This window comes from Oncorhynchus kisutch, linkage group LG14, assembly GCF_002021735.2.
Source record: "Oncorhynchus kisutch isolate 150728-3 linkage group LG14, Okis_V2, whole genome shotgun sequence".
Classification (NCBI taxonomy): Eukaryota; Metazoa; Chordata; class Actinopteri; order Salmoniformes; family Salmonidae; genus Oncorhynchus; species Oncorhynchus kisutch.
In genome coordinates this window covers 40,934,469-40,947,426 of record NC_034187.2, presented here as the reverse complement: position 1 = coordinate 40,947,426, position 12,958 = coordinate 40,934,469, and the positions used below count along the sequence as shown (strand labels likewise).

Genomic DNA, 12,958 nt, shown 5'->3' with positions numbered 1-12,958 from the left:
CAGGTACAGCTCATCACCCATCTAGCACCATCCCTACCGTGTAGCATAGTGATGACAGCATCATAGTGGTAATAATAGAGAGAATAATAAATGGAGCCAAGCATAGGCAAACCCTTGATGAGAACCTGCTTCAGAGTGTGACCTTCGGGGGCAAAGATGTACGTTCCAACAAGACAATGACCTCAAGCACACACGCCAGAGCGATGCGGGAATGGCTTCAGAACAAGAATGTAGAAGAAGTCCTTGAGTGGCCATGCAACGCCCCGACTTGAATCCCATTCAAATCTGTGGAAAAACTTAAAGATTGCTGTTCACCGCTTCTCCCCATCGAACTTAACAGAACTTGACAAAAACCTACAAGAAAGAATGTGAGAAAATCCCCATATCCAGATGTGCAAAGCTGATACAGACATACCCAAGACGACTGACTCAAGGCTGTAAATTAGATCAACACTATAACAGCCACTATAGTGTTATGGAATAGGTTAGGTAGTTCACACTGCACGCTTTAGCTCACTACCACTACCACGTCCACACTCTATTCCCCCCAGGGGGCAGCTGCCAGCACCCAGGTCCAAGTGTTGTTCTGCCAAGCCTTGATCAGGACATGTTCTGCAAATTAAGGTGATCATCAGTGAGTGTCCCAGCTGGCAGAGCTGTAAGGCTGCTGGGTTTCGCCTGTTTGTAGTTTTCCTTTTTTGTACGTGTTTGTTTCTGCCACCATCTGAACATAATCGGCTTGGGCTCTCTGACCCAAAGGAGTCAACTGGCCCTGGACCTAAGGGTCTCCATGGGCACATGTGCATCCAACACGGTCCTCTCAAACGCTGATTTCTCACATAGATGCACACATTCATTCAGGTTACAGACCATGTAACTAGGCCTAGGACCTCTAATCAAAGTGAGCGCAACATTATCCGTAGGCTAGTTATTGGTTATCGTAACAATAGACCTAATAACTCAAGCCTGATAATGCAGTTTTCCTATATTCAATATATTGTCATGGATACAGTCTGGTTTAAGTAAAACAATGGTGAGTGCAGCATTCAGTCTGGGCTACCTTTGTCTGTGAACCAGCCAGACCTGTCTAAGAGTCTGAAACTGTGTGTGTGTGTGTTTCACTGTCAGACCTATTTGGATGGCTCAGGACAGCTGGAGGGACTGTGAGCCACTGGGAAGACCAGGACAAGAGAGCAGCTGTTATGTCTATGTCTCTCTAACACATGCTGCATGGAGCAGGGGGGATTTGTGTAGCTAAAGCTAAAGCAGGCCAATAGGATAAACAAGTGTGGAATGCTGTGAGAGGCAGAGTGACCCCCTTGGGTCCATGCCAGACAGAGACCTTAAAAAAGGCGTTGTTGTTTCAGGGGTTATGGTTCAATCTTCCATAGCCGGGTTAAACCAGAATGAACGTTGCGTTCGCAATTGAAGTAAAGTAAAAACAATGGTTGTCTGCTTTAACCATGGTATCTATCTGTGCTCTGTCCAAACATGCAGTACTGTATATAGCCTGTGTGTTGTGTGCAAGTCATGCTTTGCTGGCCACTGCAACATGCTCTTGGATGTTACTTCATTTGTTTTTTAGAATTTGTTCAACGGTGATTGATAGCATGGATTATAAAGTATTCCTGGTGTCACGATCATATTGGAGGTCTAAATAAAGCTGGTGCCATTACTTCTTTCAACAGGTCAGCCAATCAGAGGCGTCGGAGCAGTTCTCCTTTAGCCTGTGTAGAAAGAGGATGGGTTTGGATGTCCGGGGTCATATGCAACAGTGATGTAACTTGTTTATTTTCAGCTAGCGCACGTCACGGACACACACACGCAAACACATACACATTATTGTGCTTTAATACACAATAAATCCTTCAAATAAATAAAGTATCAATCAATACAATTAATTATTTATAAATCCATTGCCTAAATGAGCAATTATTATGCACAAATAATGGACACTAATGCTCATAATGATGTATGCAGACATTAACCTATTTTAACCTGCTTGTGCCCCACCTCTATTCTCTGCTCCAGTCAAGGGGTTGCGTCACTCGCCCTCCTCCCTTTCCTAGTGTGGTCAGTATACGACAACTGTTGCATTGCTAACCACACACACACACACACACACACACACACACACACACACACACACACACACACACACACACACACACACACACACACACACACACACACACACACACACACACACACACACACACACACACACACACACACACACACACACACACACACTGTTGCCAAATAGTGACAAATGACTGTAGATGATTGTTTCGGAGGAAAGGCAGAGTGAGGTAAGACAACGATGAGGTTTTTGTGTTGCTGGGGAAGAGAGGGAAGAGGGAGATAGAAAGTCATGGTCATTAATACTAGAAGTCTCCATTCCATCAGCAGCAGCTGTTTATCACGCTGTAAGTTGGAGTGCACCAACATTGCATCACACACGGCTCTGGCTCCAGCACCCCAGCCGCCGGCTCTGCCCAGCTCCGTCCTGTATGTTAAATATTTAGGCAGACGACAACATCAAAAGTGCATTGTAAGAAAGAAAAAGACAAAATAAATTAAATAATGCCACAGCAGTGCTGAATCAGAGCTTAAACTGCAAAAGTAAAAGCATTAGTTGATACGCAACACATAAACACAGCAACATGATATCCAAAATGTCCTTTGCAATGTTTCTACCTTCTGTAGACATTGTATCACAGGGATTCTAGACATCAACATCCACCCATCCACCTAAGCAGCAACACTTCACCCAAACTTCCCACCGGCCTCATCTGCTAACAGACATCAGAGGCATTCCAACTCATCTGACACTCGTCGAAGGAATTCTGCAAATATTCCACACAATTCTCCCAGGCAGTCCCGAGTGTCTGTCAAAAAGACTGGAATGCCGACCAAATCAGGCTCCTTTAAAACTTAAAGCAACACCTTGTTCTTTTAAACTATTAAAACCCCCTAGAGTCAACGTCCGCGCCTCCATGGAAATCTAATTAGCTCCTTTAAAAATGAAGGCGCCACCTTGCTCTTTTAAACTATTAAAACCCCCCAGAGTCAAAGTCCGCACCTCCATGGAAATTGAATTAGCATTATAAACAAATCCCCATAAAAATCTGTCCATTTAAGCTAGAGATATATGTGTTTTTGCATTGCATATGGCTTAATCCACCGCATCCGCCAGTGTGTCGCACAGTGTCGCACTTTCGCACTTCCGTATCTGTGGTGAAAGGTGAAAGAGACAGTGAGACATCCCGAAAATCAGTCTTCTCACAAAAATCGTCTGTAGCGTCTGAATGGTTTGGGCTGCTCACTAGTATGACCACTCTGTGGAAAGGTGTTCTGCTCTAGGACGCCCACAGGCGTCACAACACTCGTCTGAAGGTCCTCCAGTATGGTTTGAAAATATTCTATACAAAAGTATATATACAGTGCATTTCGAAAGTATTCAGACACCTTCACTTTTTCCACATTTGTTATGTTACAGCCTTATTAAAAAATGGATTCAATAAACTATTTTCCTCGTCAATCTACACACAATACCCCAATAATGACGAAGTGAAAACAGCATTTCAGAAAATGTTCCACATTTTTGCAAATTTATTAAAACAAATAAAACAGAAATACCTCATTTAAATAAGTATTCAGACCCTTTGCTATGATACACCAAATTGAGCTCAGCTGCATCCTGTTTCCATTGATCATCCTTGAGATGTTTCTAAAACTTGACTGGGGTCCACCTGTGGTAAATTCAATTGATTGGACATGATTTGGAAAGGCACACACCTTCAATATCAGGTCCCACAGTTGACAGTGCATGTCAGAGCAAAAACCAAGCCATGAGGTCGAATGGAATTGTCTGTAGAGCATTGAAGTTCGCCAATAACACTGTGGCCTCCGTCATTCTTAAATAGAAGAAGTTTCCTCTCCCTAGAACTGGCAGCCTGACCAAACGGAAAATCAGATGGTCACACTAACAGAGCTCCAGAGTTCCTCTGTGGAGATGGGAGGACCTTCCAGAAGGACAAACATCTCTGCAGCACTCCACTAATCAAGCCTTTATGGTAGAGTGGCCAGACGGAAGCCACTCCTCATTAAAGGGCACATGACAGCCCACTTTGAATTTGCCAAAAGGCACCTAAAGGACTCTCAGACCATGAGAAACAAGATTATCTGGTCTGATGAAACCAAGATTGAACTCTTTGGCCTGAATGCCAAGTGTCACGTCTGGAGGAAACCAGGCACTGCTCATCACCTGGCCAATACCATCCCTACGGTGAAGCATGGTCGGTGGCAGCATCATGCTGTGTGGAGGTACTGAGAGATCGTTGATAAAAACCTGCTCCAGAGCACTCAGGATCTCAGACTGAGGCGAAGGTTCACCTTCCAACAGGACAACAACCCTAAGCAGACAGCCAAAACAACGCAGGAGTGGCTTCAGGACAAGTCTCTGAATATCCTTGAGTGGCCCAGCCAGAGACCGGACTTGAACTCAATCAAACATCTCTGGACAGACCTGAAAATAGCTGAGCAGCGACACTTCCCATCCAACCTGACACAGCTTGACAGAATCTGCAGAGAAGAATGGGAGTAACTCCCCAAATACAGGTGTGCCAAGCTTGTAGCATCATAGCCAAGAAGACTCGAGGCTGTAATTGCTGCCAAAGGTGCTTCAACAAAGTACTTTGTAAAGGGTGTGAATACTTATGTACAGTGGGGCAAACAAGTATTTAGTCAGCCACCAATTGTGCAAGTTCGCCCACTTAAAAAGATGAGAGAGGCCTGTAATTTTCATCATAGGTACACTTCAACTATGACAGACAAAATGAGAGAAAAGAAATCCACAAAATCACATTGTAGGATTTTTAATGAATTTATTTGCAAATTATGGTGGAAAATAAGTATTATAAATAAGTAAATTCATCAACTAACATTTGTATATATTTCTTAGATACTTCAAGGGGTCTTAAAATTCAAAATCAAATAGATAAATGATCCTTGGTATGACCTTCTTATAACAATTCCATATAGCTTAAAAAATATATTGTCGGGCTTGGACTGTTATGGGTTTTAATGGGTCACATTTCTGATAGGACATCTAACCTATCAAAGTAAAATAATTAATGTAGGGTAAATTGATTCATATTTTTCTTTTGTTATTATAAATTCGTACGATGACATCAGATGACATACTACGCGAGGAAAGCTCCTTGTTTGTGTAACTGATGGGTGATAATTTGTCATGGAATTGTGTATTTCTTTTCTCCTGGTGTTGGTATGGCCAGTGTGTGCACCCTACAGTTGACACCTAAGTGTCATTCTGAGAATTCCACCAAATAGCTCCAATGTCTGCAGACTTTACTTGGCTACCCCATGGATGTTTTAAAGGATCGCCGACTTGACACTTTAAATGGGAATAGAATACACATTTCCTATATCCACTGACCGAGCGCCTTCTCTTTAATGAAGTCACTTGCTTGTTAAATTACTCTATTGCCTCTACAACCATAACTGAATCTACTTCTGCGGTGGGCCTATGACCCTCTGTGTAACCCTTGGAAAAGTTTATTTTGGGGTCAAAGAAGTTAAGGATCTTGCCAAATAAATTAAACAGATTACATTATGGACATTGGAAAACGTGCATGGGCAATAGAAAACGTGCATGGACAATAGGTAATTCGATAATAATAGATTTATTTTACAATCATGAACCGATTCCTCACAAATGATCATTAGCTACATTTCTTAATAGCCTACAATTCTTATCTTAATAGAAATAAATCGTAATATATTTGCGTGCTCTTTACTAAACAGCTTAGGCTTATGTAATATTACAAATCAGAGCATTTATTTTAGCGGGAAGCTATTGGACAAGCTACAGGACACTCTTGTGTGTGTTTTGTTGTATAAACCTCTCTCACCACAATCTGAGAGCGCAGCTGCTGTTGCGCAGCGTAGCAGAGAGCGCTCTCTGGAGTGATGTCGAGCCTCGTGCTGCCTGCTGCGCATTGCCACTGACCGAGCGCCTTCTCTAGTTGCCTTGCTGCTGCTGGTAGCGGAATGTTGTCGCTCTCTTACAACGTTGGTTTCCATATGACAGTGCGACACTTCCCTTCCCTGGACTGAGAGGACACCGTGTCATTACCATGAGTTGTTTGGATGTTATGTACCCAGCCTATGGACATTACGCACCGTACGCTCCAGCCGCCCCCGCGTTCATCAACAGCTTCCAGGTAAGGAGGCGCTGTCAAATGTTTTCGAATGAACTAATTAAACGCGCGAGAGAAACTTTGTTTTCCGAGAATAAGTTTATTTGCATAAAAAAGTAACCTATTTGATTGTTTTACCTACACAAAATGTTGGATCTATGGGCAGATTACCAACGAGGTCTGTAAGAAACCAAATGTCTCCAAAAGATGTTTCCAATACCTGCACTGCTCTGTTTCAAAATGTTCCATGATCAATGCTATGGATCTCACATTTGTTTTGTCTAATGTTGGTAGTTTATCAGACCCATAAGCAGTGGATGTATGTTGTCGGTATTTGTATGACAGGGGGCTTACCAATTGGCACATACTGATTTCGTTTGAATAGTTGTGGAGAAAACAGTGTCATGACCACAAGACTATTAGTCAATGCACACACACACGTGCACACACACACACACACACACACACACACACACACACACACACACACACACACACACACACACACACACACACACACACACACACACACACACACACACACACACACGTGTCTTATGTCACAATAGACTTGGTCTTCCAGATCTCTCCCTTCTAACAACTGTCCATTGACCCCACCCTGCCCCCCTTCCTCCTCCCCCTTCAGGCACCCATTGGTCTGAGGAGCCCCTCTCCTCGCCGCAGAGACTTCATGATGGAGAGTGCGGAGATGACAAGGTGTCCGGAGGGGGTATCGGCGGGCACCAGCACGGGCCCTGGCTCTTCCTCCTCCGCCTCTTCCTCATCCTCATATCCCCGTGCCACTCGACCAGAGGAGTGCCATAAGGAGAAACAGGAAGTGCCCGAGGCTGAGTACCTGACGTCTCGTTGTGTCCTCTTCACGTACTACCAAGGGGACATCAGCAGTGTGGTAGACGAACACTTCTCCAGGGCACTCAGCTCCTACATGGAGGGAGAGGGCAAGAGGAGGGCATCGGACCTGGGCACAGGTAGCGTGTGTGTGTGTGTGTGTGTGTGTGTGTGTAGATATAAAATGGCAAACCAAAACGGCAAAGAAATGGACAGAAGGGTGCTTGTTTAGTGGTGCCTGTTGTCCTCTGCCCTAATGGGGTCAGAGGTTAGGAAGGCTTGAGGGTCAAGGGTCAGGGATATTATTAGACAAGTGTGACATGCTTCATGCTCTCAGTTAAGTGTGTTTTTGGCCATTAAGTCTAGTTTGATGATTTTTCAGAAGAATATTAATGCGGATACAGGTAAGATCAACAAAATTCAGGATTTGGGCCAAGAAATGACCCAATGGTAGGCAGTATGTCATAAATGAAACTGATATTATAGAGAGAACCAGGTAAAGAGATTGTTTTACACAAAAGAGACTGACATTACTCAGATGAATGGGTTATTAACAATCAGTGGACGTTTTCTCGACAATCACCAACAGGTGCAGACAGCGTCAACCAATGTCTTCACATTAATTGTATTCTACAGCTTTTTTTTTTTTTTTTACAAATGGTTTCAACTTTCTCTCGATCAATATTACCACTATTACATTCGCCAAAGTAGTCACCCAAACTCGAGTTGTGCTCTGCCTGTCCTCCCGATTTCCATGTAGGACTTAGATCCTCCCTCTCCCTCTCTCGTTGGACGTCTTCCTGCCTGACAACAGATACTATGTTTATACGCGGCCGTAAGTGTTGAACCCCGCGGGCCGGCATATCGCCTTCAAATGGCTCCGGGCGGCCCCACAATGGCCGCTGCTGATTTATCACACAACTGGTTTGATTGGGGCTGCTGCGTGCACTGCCGCACGACGGTGTCTTTTTTCAGAGTAATTCTAAATATAAAAAGTAACGTCTAAAAGCCTAAAACTGTCCCACTGACATTCTGCTTCGGGCGAACGGGGTGGTGCAGAAAAAACAACAGGTGGGGGGTGTGTTGGGGGGGGGGGGGGTAAGTAAGGGGGCTGGGGGGAGGCAGGACACAGGGCCAGGGTTCTCTTCCTCTCTGTGTCAGTGAGTGTCTGTATCTCTCTCTGCTTCAAGTTTTAATGTCCCGTGCACAAACAAGTACAGTGAAATGCCTTTCTTGCCAGCTCTGAACCCGACAACACAGTCATCAATATCAATGTGGTACTAAAAATAACAAGGTAGAAGAAAAACGCACAACAAATACAAATAAGAAATAAGAACATGAGAAGTAAGTAAGCTACTGTATATACAGCGTCTGTTCCAATACCAATTTACAGGGATACTGGAGTGATATAGGTTGATATGTATAGGGGTAAGATGACTGGGCATCAGGATATACAGTATATGATAATTGTATGTGAATGTGTGTGCGTGTGTGTAGAGTCAGTATAAATATGTGTGCATGTTATGTGTGTGTGAGCAAATTAAGTGAGTGTGTGTGTGTGTTGGAGCGTCAGTGTGTGTGAGTGTGTAGAGACAGTATAAAAATACAAGGTCAACTCAGTCCATGTCGCCATTTTGTTAGCAGTCTTGGTGTCAGACTCGGTCTGTCTATTTGTTTCTCTCTCTCTCTCTCTCTCTCTCTCTCTCTCTCTCTCTCTCTCTCTCTCTCTCTCTCTCTCTCTCTCTCTCTCTCTCTCTCTCTCTTTAAGATTCTCTAGTATTTCTTTCTGTGGCCTGCAGGAGACTACTGTTGGTAGGACTATGTGCTGTATGTACATATGTGTAAAAACCATGTGACCTAATGTTGTTTTCATGACTTGCATGCATCTCTCATGGGCTATTCCATATGTGTCTGTAAATCATGCCATACAGTAACACAACTGTCCGTGACATATGCCTAACCCCCCCCCCCCCCCTCTCTCTCAGATACCCCTTCACCCAGTAGTCGCCGAAGCTTCCCCCCCTCCTTCTGGGACAGCAACTACTCCTCCCCCCAAAGTCGCTCCCACTGCGAACCCGGAATGCCCACCTATTCCATGGACCCCTACGCTTCCGGACTCCGCCCGGGCATTCCGCACCCTCACGCCCATCCTCACAGTCACCCCCACTCGCACCTCCACCCATCAGAGGGGTGGGGCTACACCCCGAGCCAGGCCTACGGGCCCTCCAGGCCCCTTCACGAACTCTACACTCCTGGTGGCCTGGAGCCCCACCACCCCTACAGCCCCTTGCTTATGCCCACCGTGCGGCCCCACCACCTGGGCTCCATCCCCGTGCACCACCCCTATGACGTCACCAAGCTGGACCCCACCGCGCCCTGGCCGGGCCTGCTGCCCCCCGGAGAGATGGCCCTCAACATGGACGCAGGTATGGAGTCGCTTCTCTACTTCAGCGGAGCCTACCGCAACCACAACAAGCACAACCACAACAACAGCCACCTGCAGCTTTTCAATAGCAGTCCTCTCTGCTGCAGCCACAGCCACCTGCGTGTCCACAGTCCCATAAATGTGCAATATCGGTTAACACCATGAACCTCAAACGCTCGACAGGCTTTCGACCACTGACATTAACATTGGAAAGCTGCTTTTTGAGCCCACAGAAAGTATTTTAATACAGATGAATGTGTACCCGCAACACCAATGAAATGGACTTTTCAATATCATCTGTCAACACAGCTTAGTCATTTCAGTTGTCATTGTGCTATTGTTCCGAATTCTACAATGTAAGCTGATCAATCATGTAACACTATTGAATGTCAGTTTCCCACCAGACGACCTGTCACCTGACCGTATAACGATGGCTGCCGAGCACACCAAACATTTATTTGGTGTGGCAGCCTTCAGAGAATCCACCAGTATGCATTATTGACCAAAAAAAAAAACATAATTTTACCAGTTCTCTATCAGTGTGTTTTGCCCTCTGTGCTGGGACGGTTTAGTGCCAATAATAAACTGTTGTAGTTTTGTCCACCTCACTCTCTAACCAGAGCCCAATTTGGCGATTAACATCCACCCACACCTTAGTCTTCAGTCTCGGTACACTACACCTCTACATTAACCTGGTCCATTAACAAGCCACCTCAGCAGTTTATTTCTTTCAGCTACATTTGTCAGTTTTAGGTCACATTTGTGAGCTGTCCTACTGTATGTTTCTTTGCTGCTGTTGTATGGCATAAACAGAAAATTAGTGTCAGAGAAAACACATCATCAATAGCATTTAAAAAAAAATTGAAGCTGTTTGGATTAAAGAGCAGGAGCAGCCATGACAACCATTGTGCCTCGTTCTCATTGTTTTCCTCCATTGTATCTTCTTTCTTTTTTTCTACATCCCCAGGCCTCCAGCATCACAAGAAAGGGAAGGACCTGTACTGGTTTTAACAACCCTCCTCCTTTGCCATCGACCAGCCATTACCGGATCCAATTAGGACGTCTGGACCTGTACCATTGAAGCGCCCCCTCCTCGCTGTTCCCTCACCCCCCTTTATCACTCACCCACCACCGCCCTCGTCCCCCCTCATTTGCCCTCGCCTCCCCCCAGGCCCACGGTGCCAGCGCAGCCGAGAGGCTCCAGGTCGGCATGTGTGTACCGTGGAGATAAAGACTCAGAGGCTGGGCTTATGGAGAGCAGAGCAGAGAGAGAAGATGTACAGCCTTGGAGACCACTGTTCTGTGTTCTGTGATGACTGGCCTATCCCTCTCCTCTCCTATCCCTGCTCAGGGCTCATCTGTGTGGTGTAGCAGCATAGAGACCATTGGAGGCCACTAGCAATGTGCTAACAACAGTGTCCTGGTTTGGATAGAGAGACAGAGAGGGACAGGCTCATAAGAAACTTCCTTTGGACACAGTGGGAAGTGCAAACAAAGACGGATGAGATGAAATGGTATTTATCACATGCACCGTAAACAACAGGTGTAGACTAACATTGAAATGCTTATACCGGTCGCCCAATCTTTCACGACACCACTCCCTACTGCAGGTTCTCTTCTCTGTGTTGACACTGCACTCGTCATCTATATTATCTGGGCAGTTATCTGCATTTCGTCAAATGGACATGCGATGATTGGACTGGCTGTGAATGGTTTTGGATTGTGACTGTAATCATAATGTTTATTTTCTTTCTTTTTTTTCTATTTATTTGTGTTTTAATATGCATTTCTGAAATGAAATCTTCATTTGGCCAGTGCTCTGGAAATACTCTGGTTGTGGTTTATTAAAAGCTGGTTGAGAAGTTCTTGAAGAATGATTGCGAGAGGCTAATAAAAGGTGTTTGACAGTATTTGTTGATCTATGAACTAACCTTTTAGTTTGCGGAAAGGAAACACTACAATGTATGTCAATGATCAGCATAGTTAATAATAAGCATTTTATAAGCTGTTGAAGTATTGATCAGACACCACATTTGCTTTTAATCATTTGAATGTGTTCCATTGATGTTCCTTTCGTCATACATGTGACTTGTAGCCGTTTTAAAAATGTGGACCGTAGAAGTGTTATTCAGGGCGTGCATTCTCTTGCTTGTGTCAAGAAATAACATTATTGTCAATAAATATTTTTATGGTAAATTCAAGACTGTCTTTCAATATCTGTACAGAATTATTTGAGTGATTTAAAAAAAAGTATATGGACCCGTCAGCATAACCCAGTGGCAAACTGGTTACAATGATGTCATCATGAAGTCTTTTGTGACGTCAGGGTCAGGTTATAAACTGGTTACAATGATGTCATCATGAAGTCTTTTGTGACGTCAGGGTCAGGTTATAAACTGGTTACAATGATGTCATCATGAAGTCTTTTGTGACGCCAGGGTCAGGTTATAAACTGGTTACAATGATGTCATCATGAAGTCTTTTGTGACGCCAGGGTCAGGTTATAAACTGGTTACAATGATGTCATCATGAAGTCTTTTGTGACGTCAGGGTCAGGTTATAAACTGGTTACAATGATGTCATCATGAAGTATTTTGTGACGTCAGGGTCAGGTTATAAACGGGTTACAATGATGTCATCATGAAGTCTTTTGTGACGCCAGGGTCAGGTTATAAACTGGTTTTAAAATGTAAAAAAATGGTTTTCTGACCAAATGACACATCTTTCCAATGACTTGTTTATGTTGTCATGAAAAAAAATCACCTTTGCCTGGTTGTAATCTGGTCATATGATGTCTTTTCAAACAGGGAATTATGTAATTGTTACATTACATGTCACATTTTGCCTGCTGGGGAAAGCTAGTGGAAGCCTGAAGATATGTTACACTTGAAATGACCGTGATTGAGTTATCAATGTAAACAACATAGTTTTGTGAGGAAAAATTTAAACAGAATTAAATTACAAAAATGTAAGTTATTTTTCAAATAATACAAACACCTCCGAAGACATTCTGTTCTACTTCCATTTGACACTTTGACACCTATGAAGTGGAAACGAGCTTTGAATTCCAATTATGTGTAATCCGAGATGACTCCAACACTCCCAGTTATGCACAAGTGTTGCTGCACTATTGATCCAGATGATAATCAAATTGTGTCAGTATGCCAAGCATCGTACATGTTCATTTAGATGGACATTATGTTTGAGCCACTCGGGAGCAGCCAAGTATGTCACTGGCTGAGTCCCAAATTGCATCCTATTACCTATGCAGTGCACTACCTTTGTCCAGAGTGCTATGGGCCTCAGTCAAAAGTAGTGAATAGGGTGCCATTTGGGACACAAGCATGGCCCGAGGCTTGGAAAAACACGTAAAGTAATCAAGTTGGAATGACTTTTTGAGGAACTGTACTTTGTTGCTAAAAGCACCCTCTGCCAGACAACTTAAAGCCATGCATGTATA

General features: G+C 44.1%; 1 protein-coding gene across 1 annotated transcript; it reads left to right on the top strand.

The window, feature by feature from the left end:
- Positions 1–5,952: 5,952 nt before the first annotated feature.
- LOC109903846 (transcription cofactor vestigial-like protein 2) lies at positions 5,953–11,699 on the top strand. The gene is made up of 4 exons (XM_031788407.1): positions 5,953–6,248; positions 6,871–7,213; positions 9,059–9,499; positions 10,466–11,699. Exons 1-4 carry the CDS (start codon positions 6,162–6,164, stop codon positions 10,507–10,509), a joined length of 915 nt encoding a protein of 304 aa, XP_031644267.1. The 5' UTR covers positions 5,953–6,161; the 3' UTR covers positions 10,510–11,699.
- Positions 11,700–12,958: the final 1,259 nt, after the last annotated feature.